At 40.6% G+C, this 22,928-nt stretch overlaps 2 protein-coding genes across 3 annotated transcripts in view; both read right to left on the bottom strand.

Annotated features, from left to right (window-relative positions):
- Window positions 1-218: 218 nt before the first annotated feature.
- The window catches only part of SLC16A10 (solute carrier family 16 member 10), a 93,137-nt gene continuing 70,427 nt past the window's right edge, over window positions 219-22,928 (bottom strand). The window contains exons 4-6 of one of the 2 annotated variants that reach the window (XM_052781281.1): window positions 22,686-22,829; window positions 19,907-20,139; window positions 219-2,820 (exon numbers count right to left, since the gene is read on the bottom strand). In XM_052781281.1, the coding sequence (XP_052637241.1) occupies window positions 2,625-2,820; window positions 19,907-20,139; window positions 22,686-22,829 (573 nt within the window). In that variant the 3' untranslated portion in view covers window positions 219-2,624. Of the gene's footprint in view, window positions 2,821-13,245; window positions 18,713-19,906; window positions 20,140-22,685; window positions 22,830-22,928 lie in introns of those variants that run through there. The other variant, XM_052781280.1, reaches the window with a different exon arrangement.
- Window positions 2,818-11,266, bottom strand: MFSD4B (major facilitator superfamily domain containing 4B). Its single transcript, XM_052781274.1, has 4 exons — window positions 11,058-11,266; window positions 10,716-10,884; window positions 7,640-7,756; window positions 2,818-5,355 (listed from the first exon to the last, which is right to left on the bottom strand). Exons 1-4 carry the CDS (start codon window positions 11,247-11,249, stop codon window positions 4,109-4,111), a joined length of 1,725 nt encoding a protein of 574 aa, XP_052637234.1. The 5' UTR covers window positions 11,250-11,266; the 3' UTR covers window positions 2,818-4,108.

The following is a 22,928-nucleotide window of genomic DNA, read 5'->3' as shown; positions in this document are numbered from 1 at the left end:
TTGCAGACATGTTTGTTTCCCTCATTTGGCACACAAATAGTAATGTAAACAAGACAACTCTTATTTGAGCAAGGAAGCCACAGTTCGGTTTCCACCTTAAGCTTTGGGATTTAAAACCTTGGTATCAACTCTTGAAGGCCTTCCCAAACCAGAAAAGAAACATTTCCAGTTTCCCATTAGTCAAAACAGGAGTAAGTTTTAAATTTAGAAGTCCAGGGTAGCTTTGAAAAATAGAACAAAACTTTATTTACATCAAGGAACCTGAGTGCCTTCTCCAGTTAAGAATTTATTACATTCACGATACAAGTCAGTCTATTAAATTTCACATTATACGGTACAATGTAAACCCACACCAAGCAGAATAAAAACTATTAAATATATAATAGAACACCCACAGATTGCAATGCGCTTTTATGCAAAGTAACTAAAAAAAAAAAAAAAAAAAAAACAACCATCAAGGCACAAAACTTTCCCGACTCTTGCATTCTAGCACTGGTCATGGACAGAATAAAAGTGCAAATGCCAGGACTAACACATTAGTGCTTGTGGTACAATCCAGCGGGGATAAAAAAAAATATTTAATGACATTTAACTGCAAGAGGTTACCTTTAACACTAGAGTAAATGGGCAAGTGCTTATCTTCAACTCAGTCCTGGCTTTATGGACAAAAATATGATTCTTAATAAATTCAGATACCTAATCTAATCCACGGACTGCGGTTCTTGTCCTCAACATCGAGACGACTTTTCTAGCGTAAGCAAGACAGTGGTAAAGTAAAGTAATACAGTTTGCTTCAAGTAATTTCAACCCATAACATGTAAGTTTAAGCTTTCTGGAGGATCTGTAACTTAAAAGGCACTGTAAATAGATCCTCACTGTATATGCCAGGAAGCAATTTACTTACTTTGGAAGGAAATTCAAACCTGTGAAAACTAACATTCATTGTCTAAAAAACAAGCCTTGAGGGGAACACCAAAATCCAAGAACTATGGAAGCTACAGCCTTGAACATCAAGGCTGTCTAGAACTGCTGTGAGCTGGGCTCATTGGAAATGTCCTAGATCTGTTTTAATCTTAAATTGCTTTAAACATTTCATTCTCATCAAAGGGCAGCCCCTGCTATTAAAAGCATGCTTTTAGGGGATAAGAACAAGCTCTGTAAGTACATTCCATTTCAAGTCTGAGGCCAGACCTAAGACATTGAAGGCTCATAAATGCTCGCTGAGATGACTCAGAATTTAGACACCATCCAGACAAAGGCCTGCACATATCAATCAGACATGATTCTACACAGTACTGCTCAAGATAACTACAGGAGTTCCGCTCTGTCTTCCTGCCACTGGTTTTTGGATCCTTTACCTTCTGAAAAAGGCTGCTCTTACCTTGGCATTCCAGGCTCTTGCTGCATTCCTACTACTCAGGCCTCCTGTTTTAAAGGGGGGAAAATGGTGATGAATTCAAGTGACTCATGCAGGAATAATTAATACAGCCAGTTTAAAAAAAAAAAAAAACCCAACTTTGTTTTGCACAGTATTTTCACATTTGTTGGGAAGACCATCAGACAGAAACACAAATAACTGTATATATAAACAGTAAGTAGATAAGGTTCAAAGAGCACATTTCCCAATGTAGCTTTAGTTGCATTTTCTGGTTTTTAGTACTCGATCATGCAAGACATGTTAGCTATCCCTGAGAACAATCTTACTTGGAGGACATTCCAATTTGGAATTTCATTCCAAAAATTAGCATATGAATTGGGGATTATTTAAAATCTTCCTGGTTGCCAGGTGGGTTTCTTAAACTAATTCTCTTCTGGCAACATGATCTCAGGAATGGGGAAACTTTTTTTACATCGCAGTCCGTTCAGGTAAAGCCTATGGATTGCCATTACAGCAGGGAGCTGCCACAGAACCACGGCCGTATCTTTTGTTGTTTGTCCTGCACCAAACCCAGTTTCTGCCAAAGGAAACCTGTGACCTCCCGGGGGGGGGGGGGCAGAAACTCCTGCAAAAGCAGAGCAGAAGCAGTTATCACTCCCCCCACACCCCCATCAGGATTTGTCCTGACCATCAGAGACCACCCCTTGCTTTTTACACACACGGAGCGGTTACTGTAGTGTGCAGGAGGAAAAAGGGAACAGGGAAGTTGAAGAAATGCAGGCTTGATCTGCACTTATTTAAGTAAGTGGCCACCTCTGCCACACCACCTCCTCTGTTACCATATGAAACCAACTGAACACACGAGGCCGTACAGCCTTACTCCTCTTGAACAAACGCTGTCACGTGTACCTAGGACAGGATTTGGCCTGATACTTAAAAGCATTTACCATTACTTCAAGCGAAGAAGAGAACCCTTGTGTAGCAAGTAAAACAAGGCTGTATTATTTTAAAGTGCGGGTTCATGCATTGCACTGGAAAAGATGCCATGGAAGTGCACGTACAGACATGAGAAAAAAAAAAAAGAGGACTCAGGCAAAAACACAATGGCATTTAAGTGCCAACAGCTGGGGGAGAGGGAGGCCCTTCAACATGGCGAGATGCAAAAGCTGTATGCGTTTCGCTACAGGCTGACTCCTGCTTCTTACTCCGCTTCTCAGAAGAAAGGAAAAAGCCAAGAGATTCTAGGCTAGAATTGAGATTGCACACTCAAAGGACAAGAGAGGGAACAAAACCAGACCTCAAAATACACTGAACGTCTAAGGTTCTGTGCTATGTTACATCTAGAGCTCTCGCGTTGGTAAATTAAACTTCTTAGCAAGAAAAATACTAATAAAAGTGCAAAGTAAAAAACCCCAAACATGAGCACATTCTGATCACGCAGCCTTAAAAAAAAAAATATATATATATTTAACCTACAAATTTGGAGTTTCAAGTAGACAAATTGCAAGACTGCTGCTTCAGAGTCAGATTTTGCCATTAGCTGCTGCATTTTTGGCTCTTACTGGGGAGGGCTTGCGGGCATGACTGGTCCTTCCCCAGGACTTGCTGCTTAGCAGCAATGAACCTACAACTACAAACCACTCCCGCTCCAGTAGGAAACGTCTGCCCCTAAGTCATCACCCAAAGAAACAAAACCCAAATGGCACCAATCCAACTGGCAAGGGGCACGCGATCGAAAGGACTGTCTCATCGACAGTTCCCTCTCTCGTTTACAAATTTTCACTTTAACACATCGCTATGTTCAAGTCTTGGCACAGGAAGGCAGAAAGGTTATAACCTTAATTTAAACAACTGGCTTAAAATATCACAGCTCTGTGTCAATACCACATATTAAGTAAGTAATCTGTTTACATATAATTTTATCATCACACATTTCTTGATTTCAGTGGTAATGCAGTAATTAAAATCAGAAGTACAATCACAAGTACTTTAGACTGTTTAGATTTGTCACCACTGTTTAACTAGTAAATCAGAGTTATACATTATAGCAGATTAATATGACCCATTTTGTCCCCCTTCCCATACACCGCTTGTAAACGACCCAAAGGCATGGTTCCACCCCTAAAAATTAATTTTTAATTTTTTCTCGTCTTAGTGACAGAACCAGGAAATTATATAGTTTGCCAGTAGGTTATCCAATTTACAGCCGCTGGGCATCACCTGAAATTTGACTTGATTTCCTGGTTTACATCACTCACAAACTTTCAATGCAGTAGAAACATTCCTCTTTCACGAGGTAGGGAAGTTCAGCATCACAGATAATGGATTTCGCTCCTCTCTCGTGAAAACGTTTTGTGACCAAGCACCTCAGAACTGCACCCTTCACCCACCCCAAAAAACTGAGTGGTCTGAGCAGTCCCCTTCTTTCCTAGTTAGTTCTTATTACAGCATATATTACTTAAACGCATGCCTCACATTTAGAAAACGTCTCTTACGTTTTAACATTTTTTGTATAGTCTATACATTTTACCACGTTAACCTCATTCATGTCATCATAGGCTTTCCCACACAGCTGCAGACTGAAAATGAAAGAGGAGAAAGGGCCGGACAAACACAGAAATGAACACGCTGCGCTCTGCACCACTATAAAAGGATTCCTGAACCACTTTACAAGAACAGCTACAATTCAATTGCATTTCCCTTTAAAAAAACAGAAAGTCAGCTTTTACTTTAATCATTCTTCTCCCGGTCAACATTCACGTTTTTCCTCCCAGGGGAGCCACCAGCAACCACTGGAGAATCGCGCAGTACATTGTCCAGATGGGGCTGGAGCGAGACTTTGGCTGGAGAGCCCCCTGGTATCTTACGGGAGGTCTCTATCACAGAGTTTCTCAGCGTGTCATTCATTTCTATTACCTCAAAGTCTGCTTCGTTCCACTCTCCCACATCCTCCTCATCCTCTTCATCCTCATTAAGCCCCGAGTTTGACAACAAAGCTTTCCGGTCCTCGCTCTCACTCATTTCTTTCAAGTCACTCTCACCAGGAGAGTTGGCCAATTTGTACATCAGAGGGAAGAGCATAACTGTCATTGCAGAAGTCACCAAGGCAGTGTACATCACCACGGGAACGTGGTGAAACCTTCCTTGAAGATACCCCACCACGGCCGGAATGCACATCTCACCCAGCGCGGCGCCGATCACAAAGAGGGAAGCCGATTTTCCTTGCACGACCGTGTACTGTTCTATCCAGGAAATGCCGCTGGGAAAGATGGTAGCCATCGACGCGCCGTACACAGCGGTTCCAACCCACAGCGAGGCTGGGTACCTCGCAAAGAAGGCCAAGCACGAAGAGGAGGCAGCAGAGCCAATGATACTCAGCAGGATCATGGTGCCAGGGTACAAGCAAGCAGCACAGAATATTGCCACTCCTCTGCAAGCGGCAAACGCACCCCAGAAGACAGAATTCAAAGCGGCTGCTTCGTTTTCTTTCATCTCGGCAAAGACTTTTGCGTAAGTAAATATGTAAGAGCCGTAAGTGACCTCCGCTCCCACGTAGCAGAAGAAGAATACAAACAGGAGAATAATAAGAGCGTAGTGGTATTTGGCAAACATGCACTTCTGCAGAGAAGCCTTTGATTTGTCTCGAGCTGAGCTGCCCTTTGAATACAAAATAAAAAAGAAGAAAGAAACTAACAGAAGATAGGTCCCTATGACAACATAGGACCACAAAAAATCTGCACCAAGGTGGTGTTTCAGTGCTGACATAGCTGATCCAGCTGATGCTGTTGGCACAGACCTCAGGACAGACTGGTTTGTCTTTTCAGCTACTGGAAGAAGGTCTTTAGATTCGGAGCCTCCCAAGGCCATTTTAGCCAGGATCGGAGCCACAAACGCACCGACAGCAAAACTGAAGTGTAAGGCCTGCATGTGTGGCCCAGCCTCTGCTCCCCAGGTATTCAGTGCCAGTACATTGCCACCTGCAGATCGGAGAGAGGAGGATTCGGTCATTTCAGTCTGAAACCAGATACTGTTCTAAAGAAAGAACAGGACAAAGCAAACCATAACTTACGTTACTAATTCAATTTGCAATATTAGGTTTAGCAAATACAACGTGCAAAACTGCAGTTAACTGAAATTCTGCCTGTAAGCACCTTAAGCCCATGTGATTACTCGAGCTTCAGGAGGGTATTCACAGCAGTCAAAATGAAGAGCCACGCAGTGGCTTAATCCGGCTGCAATAGCCATACTTCATTACTCTGCTTGACAATTTGCAGCATTTTTTCAGCCTTTTTTCAAAAGAGCAAGTTTAACTGCTTCTCATTTCTGTAAGTATTAAAAGCAACAATGCACAATGCTAAGAATCAGAGGCTTCATTAAACAACATCCCAGGAAACATCAAGAATCACTTGCTTCTGATAGGCTCGGACTACCCCAACTGCATTCAAATGACTTTCCAGAAGCGGAAAAGTTTACAACAATACCGCTGCAAAACCCAAACTACAACACCCTCAGATCAACGATAATGCTAGAAAAATAAGATCTGAGAGACGTTTTTAAGTAGCTCCTGAGAAGAATGCAAGAAAATGAGAACAATAATCAAATTCCTGTGCTACAGTACAGCAGCCCTTGTCACTCAGCACTAGCACCCTTCCAAATGAATTCAGTTATACTCTACTGCCTCGCTCTTCGTTTCTCCTGCTACTCCTGCTCAGGCTGGGAAGTCTCCCTGCCTCCAAGGTCTGACTTCCAAGCAGCACACCCACTACTGAAGGCATTTTTACAATTAGCCGACAAGATTTTCCCACATGAAGAACTTTTAAACCAAGTGCTATGTATAATGATCCTACCAGAGACAGCAAAGACACTTCTGCACTCAGGTTATTTAGCATAACCTGTGCCAAGCAAAACCACCTTTTTCAATACCGGATCCTGTATCATGCTCTTTTTAGTGTTAAGAGAGCTCCCTCAAACTCCGCAGCATTACAGCGGATGGTTCATCATTCCTCTGTGTTGCCTACCAGCCAAGCCACCAAAACCAGGCCCTCCTTGGCTGGGATGCTTCCAGAGCTGTTTGGCTAGCTAGGCTAATTCATTAGCCAGCTCTTTCTCAGAAATAAGCCTACCCTGAAGCTGGTCAACCAGATCCAGTAGTACCTTGCTGGCTAGTAAGTAACCACAGGCTCCCTCGGTAAGCCAGGGAAGTTGGCACGCTGCTGGGACACGACTGGAGAGGTGCCAGCCGAGTGGCCGCCTGTTGCAGCTTCACCACCACCTTCTACAGCAATGCCAGAACACTCCACTGCTGACGTGGTTTTGGTTGTTTCCTGATCCCCATCTGCAAGTACGCCAGCATTCCTCAGTCGTCTCTAAGCGTGCTTAGGTCTCTTGCCACGGCCTCGCCTCACGATCCAAACTGTCTGCTACAGCCAGCCATCACTAACTCATCCCTTCTAAGCCATGCCCATTGAACTTATTTTTGCGGGAGTTTCTTTTTCGTACCTCTGGTATAACTGCACCTGTAGACATTTGCTCTGCAGCTTCACCAGTACATCTTCCTCCGCTAAGGAGCCTCTCCTAAGAAATTGGTTTTGAATAGCTTTCCAGCAAAAGTGTTTTTTCCAGGCCATCTGCAGTATGCACATGCCACAGACTTACAATCTAGAGCACAGAATAAATGTGTATTGCCGACCACCTAAGCAAGGCTGGCCAAGGGCAGCAAATAATCCCTTAATTCAGGGAGATGGATGCCACAGTACTGTGAGCGAGCTATGGCAGCAAACGTCTGCTGTGAACCCCCTAAATGCCACCCAGCCAGCTTTAGGTGGCCAACTCTCCAACACAGTAACTGTGAGAATCTCTCTCTCCTACACCAGGGCTTGCGTAGGACTAACTTAGCTCCAGCTGGCACTAATGAACCATAACCCGACTAGCTTCCTGTAGATGAGTAATTTAAAGAAAACACTGTTTAAAGAGCACATGACACTTTCTTTAGGACTGTTAATTGTCCACTGAAACCCGTACTGATCTTCTCCAGGAAGCATGAGACACCCAGCTCCCCAAACCCGTTAAGGAAGGTCTGTTACAGAGACACAAACACTGGAAGTCTCAGGACCCGAATAATCGAAGAATCCCGGCCAGGTAAAACAGCTCCTCTCTTTTAATTTAAGATGTGTCACGTGAAATACAGCAACAGTTTTGGTGAGCTTGCAGTTTCCAATTAGTTCAGTGAAGGAACTATCATTGGACCACGTGGTCCCTTACCTGTGTCTAGAATTCCCATGGAAGCTCCAATAACTGACATCAAGACAGTTAACAGCAGGGATTTCTTACACCAGGGTATTCCATAAAGACCAACTGTTGTTCCAAACATGGATAATGCTGGAAAGGTTAAAAAAACAAAACAAAAAACCCCACATACTACAGTTTCCATTTAAACTACAAAACACAGAGAAGACCAAGAAATGCAAATACATACAAAATTATTAAAGTTACCGATAATCCTAATAGGTGATGTAACCTAACTACCTCAATTCATGATTAACTGAAGCAGCTAGAAAGTTCAACAGAATCATTTTTCGCTTCGAAAAAAGGAATTTCATCAGAATATAAACACTACATGAAAAACCTGTTTTGCTAAAGCTTTATTTGCAAAGGGAGCAGCATCTGCTGCTAGAACACTAAGAAGTCTTCTGCAAACTTTTGATTTTGAAGTGCTATTTCAGTACCTTCTGCAAACTCCTGATCTAGAAATGTTACTTTACCACGAAAGAAGTAAAACGTGGTTTTGAACAGTGTGAAGTTTTCCCTCTGAGAACTGCAGAGCATTAAATTTGGCTCTACTTTAAAAGAACCCAAATCACTAAACTCTTAAAATCCTATAAAGTGATTGCACCTTGGCCAACATGCGACCTCCACATAAAAATGCTGACTTTCATTTATATTCTGTTCTCACATAAGGGATGTATTCCAAGGGATTTCTGGAGTTTTAAGAGACAGAACAACAAAATTTCTCATCATAAATTTAGTGGGAATTCATTAACTGTATTAGTTTTGCTATTATTAACTACGCTTACAACACGCCCTTTCAAAAAAATGTGGTTTAGCAGATAGAAATTATTTTTATTACAGTTTGGGAGGAAGTTCAGCAGTTAAATTCTATGCTTATCATCACCTTCATAATAAAATAATCTGTAATTAGTATCTTGAATATGCAGCATTAGGTTTTTAGAAAGCTTGTACCAGTTCAAACGTCCCTATTATTTTTCAAATCAATGCTTGATCATAGGTGGGGCAGATACTTAAAGATCAACGGGGACTGATGTAATCAAGAACTTATTTAGGTTAATTCCCAACAAAAACAACAGCAGCAGCAAAGGAAAAACTAAATATCCAAAACCCTAGAGCCCTAGCAAGATACTTGGATTACATGCTTCAAAACATTTCTGAAGGCAAGCACGCTGAGCTGCATAGAGAAAAAGCTAAAGATGGGGTGTATTAAGTACAGCTTCCTTGACAAAGACAGATTACGCCTTCCATTTTTTCTCTGTACAGTAGCAGAGTTTCAGAAGTTGAAAGATGGGAGGTAAAACTACATGAGCCAAAATCTCTTACAGGCAGCCCTCAGATGATAAAAATGAGAGACAATTCAGTAGTTCAAATCATGGTTTTGCCAAAAGCACTACCAAATTGGAAAGGATTAGGAGATGAATCATTTTCCAAGCGTTGTTGACAGACAGCTAGCCTGTGTGATACCTCAGGAAAAGAAGCAAATACTAAACTATTTCAAGATAACACTCACTTCCCCGGGTGTATTAATTCCATTACAGAAGGTAAAGTCTCAAATGTCAGACACAGACAACTCTCACCTTGTCAGATGCACAAAGAGGCTAAAGGAAACCCACTTTACAGGTGTTCTGGAGAAGAGGAATAAAGAACAGGGAGGAGACCAAATAAAGACCTCTTAGAACAGGAGCAAATGAGAACTGATCCAGGAAGATGAAGACAAGAAGAGGGGGGAAAAAAGAGAGGAGAGACAGACGTTCTATGACACGACTGCTCCTGACAGCAGGAGACAGGCATACAGGGATAAGAAGAGACTTAGTTCAAACGCTAGCAATGAAAAATGGATCTTCTCATATTCCCTGAATTGACCCTGTGATTACAGCACGGTCCTCAGGGGAAGCACAGTTCTGTTTGAATCTCCCCAAGTAAAAGCATGGGAAGGAGAAGAGTGAGCCCCAGTATTTGGTTTAGTCCCTAACCTACAGCATGAAGGCACATACTGCCATTGCTGCACTTGGAAGAAAAAAAGACATGGCTTCCAACTATTTTAGGTGTGCTCCGAGCATCTCTACCTGAACGGGACACTAACAGGACTCTAAAAGGAGCACTTTGTTTCTGGATGCCGAACGTGGCTCTTGGCGACACGAGAGCTGAGCAGCCGCGCTCTGCCAGGACGAAGCCAGTCCTGTGCTCCTGCCAGAGAGAGTTTCCATGTGTCCAGAAAACTTGTAAGACCGCGAACTGTGGTTCCTATAGTTTAAATGTTTTCATAGCTAAGCAGCAACTGAGCAGCAAGTTTCTACCATCACAGGTGGTATTTAATGTTTTTCCACTTTAAGTTCTAATTTGGCTAAGGCCCTCCAGTCAAAATCTCAGTACTTTCGTCCAGTACACGAAGATGACGGCTTCTGACGAGCTTTAAGAAAGGGAAGGCTGTGGAGAGAGCTTCGTAAAAGAAGCATGCCTCAGCATAACTGCTAGAGGTTTCTGCTGTGTGCATGCAAAAGCCAAAACACAGCTTCTCTTGTTTTGTATATGTGTTTCATAGAGTGACGTTACAGAAGCCTGTCTGTTCCAAGAGGATCTATAGTAAGCGTATTCCTTGATACAAAGCGGGGGGGGGGGATCCCATTATACTTTTTCTGTCCAAACGAAAGGCACCTTTTGGTCAATCCAAGCAGGTTTTGTCAGTTCAAAACCGGTTACCACAACCGATATGCCCAAGCGAGCCCAACCACTTGTAAACAACGCTGTACGGCCGCAACACTCGGGCACACGCGACGTCCAAAAAAAACCGAACCCAACGGAGCGTCGCGATAGCGAGCGGCAGCACAAGGGCAGCGATACGGGGGGGGAAGACCAGGCGCCACAGGCCCCCGGTTTCCGCGTCTCCACACGGCCGCCATCAACGCGACACCACCATCCCCCTCACGGGCGGCGTGAGGGGAAGGGGGACGGGGAAGGGGGAGAGAAGTTGACCCCAGCAGCTTCTGAGGGAGCCGCTTCCCTCAGGGCCAGCGGCTGTGCCTCGGCAGCGGCCCGGCCCGGCACTCACCGAGGAGGAGGTGGGCGTTCATGGAGTCGAAGAGCACCCCCCCGAGCACCGACCCCCCCAGGTAGCCCAAGGACCGGCCCACGAAGATGTAGTAGATGTCGCTGACGTTCTTGTGGACGTTGGCGGCCAGGTTTTGGAAGGTGGGCCCCAGCACCGCGATGCTCATCCCCTGCAACACATCGTAGAGGGGGGGGGCTGACCCCGCGCCCACCCCACCACCACCTTCTCCCCCCCCACCCCCCCCCCCCAGGCCGAGCGGGCGGAGGGACAGGAGGAAGGAAGAGAGGAAGGAAGGGGCCGGAGGGGCAGGAAAGCCCCCCCCCCCCCCCCCCCCGCGCTCACCAGCCCCAGGAAGGCCGCGCACAGCGCCCCGGAGATGCACCACCGCAGCGCGGCTCCCTCCCCGCACCGCCAGCCGCCGCCGGTCACGGCCACCTCCGCCTGCGGCGCGGCGGGGAGGCGCGGACCCGTGGCCGCCGTTTCCCGCCCCGGGGCGGCGAACCGGACGTGCTTCTTCCGCTCCGCGCCGGCCATGGCTCCTCGCGCCGACGGCGCCGGCACCAACGGCCGCTGCGGACCGCGAGACCGTCGGCCCCGCCCCCTCGCATGGCGGCGCGCGCGGGGGGGGCGGGACTACAGATCCCGGCGTGCTCGGCGGCGCGCGGGAGGGAAAGATGGCGGCGGCCGCCGAAGGAAGGAAGGACTTACCTTTTTTTATTTTATTTTTATTTTTTTTGGACGTTTTGCAGCGACCGCCTCCTCGGGGCAGGTTCCGAAGGGTGGGAGGGCTGGGGCGAGTAACAGCTGAGCTTGCACATTGCCGAGAGCCTCTGCTTTCTTTATATTGAGGAGCCAGTTAATTAAAAACCAGATTTATTTTTTTTTTTTTAAATCCTGTGTTACTACATAACTCAAAGCATACTGGACCTGTCAGACAACTGAACTTAAAAGGTCTTGGCTTTCTACAGGGCCTATGTCACATCACACTTACAGAGCTTGCCAAGACACAGAGGGGGGGTGACCGGGAGGGTCTCCCCTTAACTCGTACTAAATCACTCCCACGTGAATTTCTACCCCTTGCCAAGAGCAGTTACAGGTTTTTCAAAATGTCTCATTAGTGCTGTTGGGCACAGAGGTGCTACTCGGTGTAAGAACGGCTTTAACTTTCATACCTGTCACTTTCAAGCCCCACAGCGGCAATTCCAAGTTGAATTGTGTCTGTTTTTGGAGTTGCTCTGAACAGAAATACATGCTAAAATAAAACAGGCATTGCATGTAGATTACAGCAACCTAATCCTTTTTCTCCTAGCACTGGTTAGCATGTTGCAGGTACAGCTCCAGTTCAGGATAACCTGAGGGAATGGAGGCATGCATTAAAAAAATCTAGCTACAACAAACCACCATGCAAGATAACATTTAAATCTGACTGTTCAGATCTTTGCAAGGACTGCAAAGTCTTACTGTCAAACATCTGCAGAACACTGCTGAGCTTCTGGTCATAGGTCCGTTGGCAGAAAGTATTCCAAATAAAATAATTTCAAGTATAAAATAACAGTATTTCTTTTCTGAAAATCATATACAAGTTAAACCGCATTTCCAGGTGTTAGTATTTTGCCTTGTTAACTAGCTTTCATGATAAATGCTGGTATAAAAATAGCTTCCTGAAAAAGGTACAAAAGTATTTGAAACATTCCATAGCCATCTTCTCATTTTTGTTTTACATACTTACAAAGAGGTTTTGTACCTTAAGAATGTACAAATGGCAACAGCACTCAGGCTCTCATAAAGGTTTCGGGCATCTTTTTCAAATTTTAATTTGCAATACAAGCAGTCTAGAGAATAACCCCAGGTGGAATGGGAGTATTTCCCCCTTATCATCAGATATGTTTGTTAAAGAAAATGAAATATTTTGCCCTACTACAAAGGAAAGGTGAATGAACTCCTGTGATTTACTGAAGCTGTCAATGAGGAAACACTTCATACTGCCAAGGTAAGTCAAGGTGAAATTGGTAGTAGGCCAGTAAATGATCAAAGGTCCACTGAGTTATACTGGCAGTTCGGGGCGGGGGGGAACAAACACAAAACACCAAAAAAGACCACCCACAAAATTCTTTAAAAACACCACTCAAGTCTATTCTACTACAGTTTCCCTCCCTCCCTCAATTTTACTTCTGCCTTTTGTGAATGCAACTGTTTGATATTAAATGCCGGAATGGAAAATAGAGTAGATAAAATTTACAGAAGCATGTAACTCTGGAACTCAGTAGTTTAAGTTTGTAAACCATTGGTCTTAAAATGGATCGTCAGTGCAATCCGAATGAACTGGTTGCACCATATATTAATTTGGGGGCAAATGTAATGGGGACATTCCAATCAGAGCACAGTGGTAATAAGAACTGTAAAGACTTTTGTATAAAGTCTGTACATGAGATTCAATAATTACCAGAATACAACATAAAATTACTTTTAAAAAAATGACAAGTTTTATAGGAGAACAAGACTAAAAATGATGCATGCAGTAACAAATGGGGCACTTAAGAACTACCATCTTTATTCTGAATAATTTGAGACTGATCACAGTTACTTCAGCACCATCAAAAACATTAGACATTCATTTCTTACCCTTCTAACAATGCAGAACTTTAAAGAATGGGAGTTAAGGCTAGCAAAATGTATATCCTTTAATATCAAAAACAACATACAAAAGATTATGTCTATAAAGATACTTAAACATGTCAGTGTTATCAATATTGGCACACATTTTAGTATAAAATCACTCTAATCTTAGCATATGCAGTTTGAAACATTAAAAATGTTGACACAATATACATATGTAAGACTAAAAAGGCATACTGAAAATACGACAAGTTTATACAACTAGAAACTCACTGGCTGTCTGGAACTGTAATGGTACTGTGCTTGTCAACGCTGAAACACACAAATGAAAACAATTACTTTTTCCTCAGCTGTCTCCCACATTCCAGTGCTACAGCTCCTGTAGTTAAATGCAGAATGTTTGTGTATGCCCTGGTCAGAACGCATTATATTTATATATACATACGTACACAGGCTCTTCATATCAGAGGGTCAGTTCCAACAGGAGAGTGAAGATGCCTGAAGTCAGCTTCCATAACACTTCCAGCTCCCCAGAGGGGAACCCGGGCCCCAAGCAAGGCAGCACCTCTGCTCGCTGCTCAGAGAGGACAGCCCCTCTACGTGGGCTCCCATGCAGCAAGCAGCGAAGCAGGGCGCTGCCCCATGTCAGCACAATGAGAACCCAGCTGCTCCAGCTAACCCCTAAGGATGATTTTAAGGATAGTAGTATTGATTCCCATCCTTAGGTACTTCCTCTGGGGCTCCAAGGAAGCATCTTCTGTCCCTTCGGCATGTACTACTTGACGCAAAGAACTGAGCCGGGCATTTTTGCTTTAGAATGGTAGTGTTCATTTTTTACATCATAAGCACATGATCAAAGCATTCATCTAGTATGAGAGAACTGCCTTCAGCACTCCTGTGAACTGATCCAGCCTCACATCTCCCACTTCACAAAAACTCGCCTAGTCTGTCAGGCTATGGCTATTCAAAGGTTTAATGCAGGGAAGAAGTTTGAGAATGGAACGCTGAACGGTACTATCCATACCCAATATAGTGTGCACCAGCTTTGACAATCCAGTGTCTCCAAAGGGAAGGGGGGAATGTATATGCCCACACTGTGCATGAAGAGCCAAAGGAGAAAAATGTCAGTTGTCTGCCTCATCTGATCCTGAATATACCCTGAAGGATGGCCACAGAATGGCTACATCATCTTTGAGTTCAGTGAACAATTTAGGAAGGTCCATAAATGGTCACTGAAAATAAAAACTTAGGAAAAAAAAATTAAATGTTAATGCTGAACAGACAAAGATCTGGATGAAAGAAATTCTAACAGAGTATGTTAATTTGAAGTCTTGGTTTGAGACTTGTACAGGTCTTCTAACATGTAGCCAGAATAAATTCAACAACACTTTTTTTTATTAATTATACATTGTATATTGTTGCATAGCTTAGATGTAAATAAGAACCTGAAGGGTTTTCATTATTTAAGACTCTTTGCTGAACAGCTATATTAAGATTTACAAGGATTTCATACCTACTGAAAAGAGCTAAGTGCCAGCCACACACAAAACCAGCCCCTTGCTCAAAATTAGTCTTGGTTTTCAAGATGTGGTGTATTCAATTACAGCATCAAGTAGGACTGGAAATTTCACGCTGCCATTTTAAGTGAACTTCTTTCTACCCAATTTCTTCTGAAGCTCACCCTGAGAACATTTAACAGAAAAAAGACGATTACTCTGTTTATAGGATGGGAGAACAATGTCTATGAAAAGTACTCTATGAACTGTTCTGGAGACAGGGATAAATCTGAATGATTTAAGGGTTTTCTTGAACTAAGCTAGTATTTTAATTTTAGAATCTATCCCCAACAAGATTAAATCTGGCATGAATTAGGTCATCAAAATATGAGTTCAGCAGGTTTCTCATGAACAGGTTTTCATAACAAAAATTAAATTTTGTTACAAAAATTTATTTACATATACTCAGTCAAAATAAAAATTTACTCTTCAGTGCCTTTCTCTCCTAGTGTTCAGGATAGCAACTGTTTCTACATTATTCAATCATTTTTTCATAAATGTACTAAATAGTTGCTATTTGTGTTGGGTTTTGCTTCTTTTTTTAAAGGGAGACAGCTAAGCTTATTTTTAAAACCTCAGAGCATACAGAATCCACTATATCTCTAAGTAAGTTTCTCAATGGTTAGCCTCACCACTAACAATCTGAACTTCACTTTCATTTAACCTACATCTTACCTAGCTTTAGAACACAATCTTCTTATGCTTATGTCTAATAAAGAACATTTTCTATTGGACATTTTCCCTATAGATACAAGCTAACAGTAAAGATGCTAACAGAATTCTCATGCATTAATTTACTTTTTTTTACCTTTCCTGAAAAGTCATTTTTTTCTGAAGCCTTTCCAATTTTAGCATTGTTGTTAAACAAGCACAGGCTTCAGAAATAGATTCATTATTCCAACATCATCACACCAACATAGCTTCCTTACTCCTAAACTCTGTTTCCCTCTTGTCTAACATCCCATTCACTAGCTGGTTTTAACATAGTAAACACTCCTGAACAATTATTCACTCATTATATCCTCCTTCTAAAGTCTCTGCATTTGGTTTGTGTTTTGTTTTGGGGTTGGGGCTTTTTTTGTGTGTTTTCATTTTGGTTTTTTGGTTTTTTTGTTTTTTTTTAATGTGTCCTTCATATTTGTGACATAATTTACATTTTTAGTTACTCAAATATGAGAGTTTGGATTTTTATGTACAGGTATGTTTTTAAAGGGTATGGCAATAATTAATCCATACTATTTCTGTATTATTTCTAAAACTTAACAACAATTATTTTATATTCTCTCCCAGATAATTTATATAGATACAGAGCAGCAAATCAGGAAGATGCCACAATTACATCAAGATACCTGGTCACAATGATTTCAAATTGCATCAGTGCTAAAAAGCAGCCTGTGGTTAAAAACTCAACACTAAAACACATGAAATGTAAGATCTGTGATGAATACTAATTTTTCATAACAAAGCCATAGGAAACAAGAGGCTTTTACCACACTTACTCAACACCTTTTGCATTGCCCAAATAGACGATAATACTGAGTAACATTTCCTGCAGAAATACTTCAGACAACAACAGCATAGGCTGTTAACATCATTTCTGTAGTGAAGGCAGCACTTTGTAGTCAATTAACAATACTATGAATATTTTAATCAAAGTTTTAGAAGTACTCATGAGGTGCAGAAGCACAAGTCCCAGTGAACCTAAAGGGACCTCTGTTTTACAGATTGGTTTGGGGTTTTTTTCCCACCTCCCAGTCCCTCCCATGCACCTCTAACATTTTAAGATTCAATTCTTTTAAAACTCACTCACGTAAAGCAGGGATTGAAATTCTGCAATATGAAAAAGGTATGAGCTTTGGTCTCCAATAACTAGCATGCTTTGCATGATTCTTTTTAAAGAACTTTTATAAGTTGATAGATATAAACATTCTATGCAATAGTATTGCTAATATAATGTTTTATATCACAAACATACATGGGCTTTCTGAGCAATTTACTACAACTCTGGGGAAAAAAATAATAAAAATAGAAAAGAAAATAAAAGTTATGATTTTAAAACAGTATGCCTCCGTGGCTTATGTAAAGAACAGGTATTGTTACTAATTAAGACAATGCACTTAAATGTGCATTTTGTCTTCAGATCACATTTAGTTTACTCTTTGCTATGACACTTCTAAGCAAGAAAACAAAAATTATTGTTATTGAGTGGACCTGAAATAAAGAATGATTAAGTATTCCACTGCATTGCCAATCCATATCCACAAATGAACAATGTACTTGGAAGTGTTTTATGATAAACTGAAAAGCAGTGTTTTCATCTCAAAGTATTATGCTTTCAAATATTTTTCAGAGAAAAAGGTTTCAGAAATACCTGCTTGACAAACAGTGCATAACACCTAAGAATACATAAGTAATAGGGTCATATGTTTAGTATGTTAAGCAAGAAATAGGACATACAAAGACATTTCTTTATATTTGAATAAAATATGGAGCTATATCCTACACGCAATTGAACACAGCTATAAAGACCTATAATAAACCTGCATGTTCACTTAGTGCAAAAAAATCTTCAATCGTTGAATGTCATTTTAATAGCTTGTATATACTTCCACATTAAAAAAAAAAAAAAAACAACTTATTGCACTTAGAATGTATCCTTTAAAGCTGTCTTGGTTTTAAGACTAAAAAAAGAACCTAACAAGTACAACAGAATAATTTGAAATTTAGTCTAATTCACAACACTGCTCCAAAGTATTGCTGTCAGTACAATTTCAAAGCTACCAGCTATTCCAAGGATTAGCTAAAAAAAAAAATGTACACATATACATTAATAGTATTGCCTTCACCAAATAAAAAAAAAATCTATCATTCAGCAGCTTTACTTCTGAATGTGTTTGCACTCGGAGCTTAGTTTGCACATACTCGAAACCTGTGCCCATCAAAAATTTCATCCTTAATGTTCTTTGTTTGGGCTACTGTGAAAAGGTGAATGCAAAAACAGGTGAGTGTTTAAGCAAACTGAGCTGGCTGGGGTATTTAGAGAAAATAAAACAGACGTTTAATAATTTAGCTTTCTAATGCAAAATGATTTCAGCAAAAGTTAAAGGAATCAAAAAGATGCATATTCACATTCATGATATAGAATTGTAAGACTGTAAAACAGCATGAGAAACTTCAAAAGAAATCAGTCATAAGAGCTACTACATTTTCGAGTATAAACACCCACGGTGAGCCTGCATTGAAAGGACCATAAAAGTTATTGAAGAATCCTGGGTCAGTGAACCAAAAACAGCTTTCACCACTTCCAGAAACAGGTTCTGATGAGTTAGAAAAATATTCTCTTCACACACAGAATCACTACACACGTACACACTAATGCTACAAAACTTCAAATACCTTGAAAATGTGGTTTGAAATCAAACTCAACGACTCATCAAAAAAAAGTTCAATGGTATAAAAGATTCTTATAGCAGTTTTGCAATTTGAGCAATAGTTCAAGACTTCTTTAGTATCTTATAGTATCTTCAGCCAAAAAGTACAAATCTAGCTTCGGTAGAAGAACGTCAGGCTGGTACAGGAAAAGAAAGCATCAAAAACCAGATTCCATTTCTTTGACTGGCTTTTCTGTAGTGTCCGACACCGAAGTGGTTTCATTTTCCAGCATTTTCTCAGTAGTTTCTCCATCAACAGGTTTTGCTCTTTCTTTTAATTTCTGCCGTTCATGAACCCAGGGGATCAAACATAATACAGCCCCGCCAATCAGGGGAGGGACCCCAGCCAGGTAGAATGCTATATCATAGGTGCCGAGGTGATCATGCAGCAAACCTGGAAAAACAGAAAGTTACTACAGATAAATAATGGGGCCTTGAGAATCTACAAAAGACATGTCTTTTCTCTGGATTCAGAAACTTGAGAGCTGGCACAGATGATTATAACCACTAATCTGACTACCGGATGGCTAAACATAGGTATATGTAGGTAGAAAGGTATTCCAGAGCTGATTTAAAGACTCCAAGCAACAAAGAACTCAGTAAGTCACCACTCGACTGCTTAGTTACCACCCATCATTAAAAACACATACCTTATTTCCTATTTGAAAGTTGCTTATTTTAGCTTCTCTAGCACTTGAATCTTGCAATGAGTTGGAGAAATTGTCCCTCTTTTGGTAACACTTGCCTTTGATCAAGGTGCCTCAATCTTATTCTAGATATACTGCATATATTGCATTCCTGGTAGCCTCTTATTAAAAAGTGTGTTTTCCAACAATTCGCTCTAATTGTGCTCTCAAAAAATCCTCCCATTAATCAAATTCTATTTAAGTATTAATAGCTGTGATGATGTATCCAGATCAGGAAGCACTTAGTCTATGCTGTTCTAGCTTTAAAATGTTGTTCTTTATAATGCTGCATAGTTCAGTTACGTCTTACTAAGTATCTTTCAGTAGCACTCACAAGACCTTAGGGTAAATTATGATTGAAAACCATCAGTGGTAAGAATTATAGCTTAAGCTATTTCTACCTCCCAAATAACTTCCAGTTTTCATCTTCAAAACCTGTACTTTGTCAGTGTCCCACCAGAGAATGAAAAAAGCCAGTGTTCCTACTTATAAGAAGCAATTAAAGTGACTGGAGCTTTTATCCTCACAATTGTTTTTGCATGAGCAAATTTGAGTCCAATTAATTTTCAGATTCTAATTTGGAGTCCTTCTGTAACAAAATCAACACATAGGCTGTCACCTCAACAGTATGGAAAATGTCAGGTCCTCAATCCAACTGGAATTCTATCTTTCTTTTGAGGAATGTTTTACATCTGCATAGCTTACAAAAAAGGCTGAAGCAAACTTTAAAGAGTACAGTAAATTAACAACCCAAGAGCAGCAGTTAAATTCACCATATATTCTGGAGTAGGTACCAAAAAAATTCCAAGTAAGTGCACTGCATACGATGTAGGAATGGAAAATAAGGCCAAAAAGCCATGCAACCATAGAAACATACTCACTGCTACAGACCATATCTGTACTTACCTGCAATGGGTGGACCAACTGTCATCGGTATTGACATGAATCCTAATAGAAATCCTATGGCCTGGGAGACATCCTGAGCCCCAACAAGCTCAAAGGCAATAGGAGCCATAATGCAAATGAAGCACCCATCAAACAGGCCCATGAAGAGACAGACAGCAATGAGACCTCCAAAGACATTGCACAGTGGAATCATCATAGACATGAGGCCAATAAAGAAGAATGAGACCACCTAAACATGACCAAGGAAAAAAAATATAAAAACATGTTGCATCAAATCAGCAAAGGTTAAGGGAACAGATGAGCTTTCTTGCATTTGTAGTGAATTAAACTGTCTACCTGCATTTACTTTAAAATAAATATAAGCAGTCTCCGTGGATTACTACCATCAGAAGTTACATACCAAGATAAAAGAAACAAATATAACTATCATGACATGCAATCAAAGAAATTCCACTACCCATTTCACAAGTTTTCAAAATGCACTTGTAATCGACTATCCTGCACTAATTATGTAAGGCCATTTCTCATACACCAATGTTTTTTGAAAAGTTACTCTCTGCTCTTTTCACAAAAGAGCGCCACAAAAATATCAAAAGTTTAATATAGCTAAACCACTATAATTAGACTCCTCACTGTTGTAATTTAAGTAAAAATATCAGTATTATGAGTGACTACTTCTGGGTGCTTATGTTCCACAGAGGTAGTATTTTAAAGTCTTATTTCAATTTTTCCACATAAAGGTATCTTACTGTATTCCTGTAGCCATGCATACTTACAAAGATTTTGTATTATAATCTAATCTAAGATTATTGTTTGTTTGTTGTAAATTAAAGGAATAAAACTCTGTCTTTCAGCAAAATGAAGCCGAATTAAAAAGAAAATGCACCATTCACATGTTGGCATAGGAAACCAATTTCCCACCTAACTGCACAAACACATTTTCCAAACAAGACACGTGCATTATGCATTGGTCACTTGTAGACCATTAAAGAAAAACAAGGTCACTTAAAAACTACTAGACATCACAATTTTTTGACAGATAAGTAACACTAAATAAATTACTTTATTAGGAAAAGTCTTTAAGCAGACAGCTAGATGAAACTTAACTTTCAAGACAGCATAACAATTTTTTTAGGTAAGGTACTTTATTTAGCGTACTAAAGAAAAACTGTTGTGAAACATCTGAAGCATGGTACAGAAATAGGAACACTGAAGAACTGGGCTTCTTATAGGAACTTAAGGATAGAGGTGACGAAATTCTCAGTTCTGTGTATTCTGATACAGAAAATACAAATATTATTTGAGATGAGTTTATATCTAAGTAGTAATGTGGTTATCTGTAGACAAACTCTAAACAAGGTATTGTTGACTAGATTCTTTGTTTTATCAAATTATGGTAAAAGCAGCACTAAAACCAGAATCACTAAACTTTGTATCCAGAAGAGACAGAATGTATCGTTCTGTTACTAAAGATAGAATTTATAAAGCAAAATCCAGCAAAACAGGTCCCTAAAAGAATGCAGAAACAGAAGATGAAGGTTGAATTTGCTCGGTAGAACTCTTGTAAGTTGTTCAATTATAAGACAGTAAAGTTCTAAGACAAAAGAGGTTTCATTTGCATTAGTCAAAATTAATTCTTAAATAGTTTTTGCATGAGATACGATGATAGTATGAACTGTTGGTCAAGCCAGAATAATACTTGAGGTGAACATCCACTTTCCCTCAAAAATGCTGATTTGAAACAGGAGAGCTGAAGGTGCTAGGGCATGGCTTAGCAAAAGTTAACATGTTTTTCCTGCTTAAAACTAGGTGAAACCAACAGTACTCAGAAGCACCTAGTTCATGCCCTAAACAAAAGTCCATAGCTCTCAGTTCTAGTTATTCAAGGAAAAGAATTAAAAAGCTTGTAGTTTTACTGCAAGTTTGGTATTTGCGCTTTGGAAATCATGTGTAACATCTCAATGCTGCCTTTTCATTTTTTATCTTGACATTTTCTGAAAGTGTAACAATAGGTATTAAATCAATGCAAATGAATGAGATACAGTCCCAGTCTCTATCATCAGGGAATCTAATTTTATCTAACTATGGCAACAAATACTCCATCTTCAGAAAGGTGGTTCTTTCCTAAAAATTTTCAATAATGTAATACAGATAATAGCCATTAGATGTCGCCCTTGTTACTCATTTTAAAACAACAAAACAGGAACACCCGGTGGTTCATAACATCCAAGTTACTAACTAAAGCTTTTCCAAAAATCTACGCTAACACTGCTACTTTCTCAAAAAAATATCGTTTATAAGTGCAGAGGGGAAAAAAAAGTGTATATCCTCCTTCATCCCCAAGCTTCAGCATTTCTGGAAGCTGTGACTCTTTCTGCAAGTAACCCCCTCCATTCAGCAAAATCTCAGCTAAGCACCTCTTACATTCCCATAGCTTTACCCATGTGCACTATGCACAGAACATACTTAACACCGAATTATCACCTATCAAAGATAAAGAGATTCAAAATCCTTAACAGAAGAACATAGGGAAACAAAGTAATGTTTTTGCAACCATTATGAAATCATAGGATAAAACAGGGAAAGCAGAATCTAGAGAATCCCCAAAGGTTCTCTCACTCACATGCTAACAATTAATAATTCCTTTCTTTCCCAGCTGAAAACAGCCAGCAAGTAGTAGACATGTTTCCTTAGCATTAGAGAAAAAAGAGCACCTGCAACTAGACCCTTCAGAATATTGTTTGTATATTCCTTCAGAACAGTGTGAAGACATACCTGTAAATAAACTTTTTTTGCACCAGGAATATAATCTGCAACTCTGCCAAAAATCAATCTGCCGATTCCTGAAGTAATGCCCAGACACAGCAGAAGCACTTCTTCTGGCACGCTGTCAACAAATCTGTCTTTTACATGCTTCATCTGTTTAAAAAGAAGGTTGAGAAAATAAATTGGCTTTAGAATTAGAAGGAAGATAAGCCTTAGAAAACTTGAGTTAAGTAGGAGTAATCTGTGAATCTC

This window comes from Harpia harpyja, chromosome 3 (genome assembly GCF_026419915.1).
Source record: "Harpia harpyja isolate bHarHar1 chromosome 3, bHarHar1 primary haplotype, whole genome shotgun sequence".
In the NCBI taxonomy this organism is placed as follows: domain Eukaryota; kingdom Metazoa; phylum Chordata; class Aves; order Accipitriformes; family Accipitridae; genus Harpia; species Harpia harpyja.
This window is presented reverse-complemented; position numbering and strand designations above follow the sequence as displayed.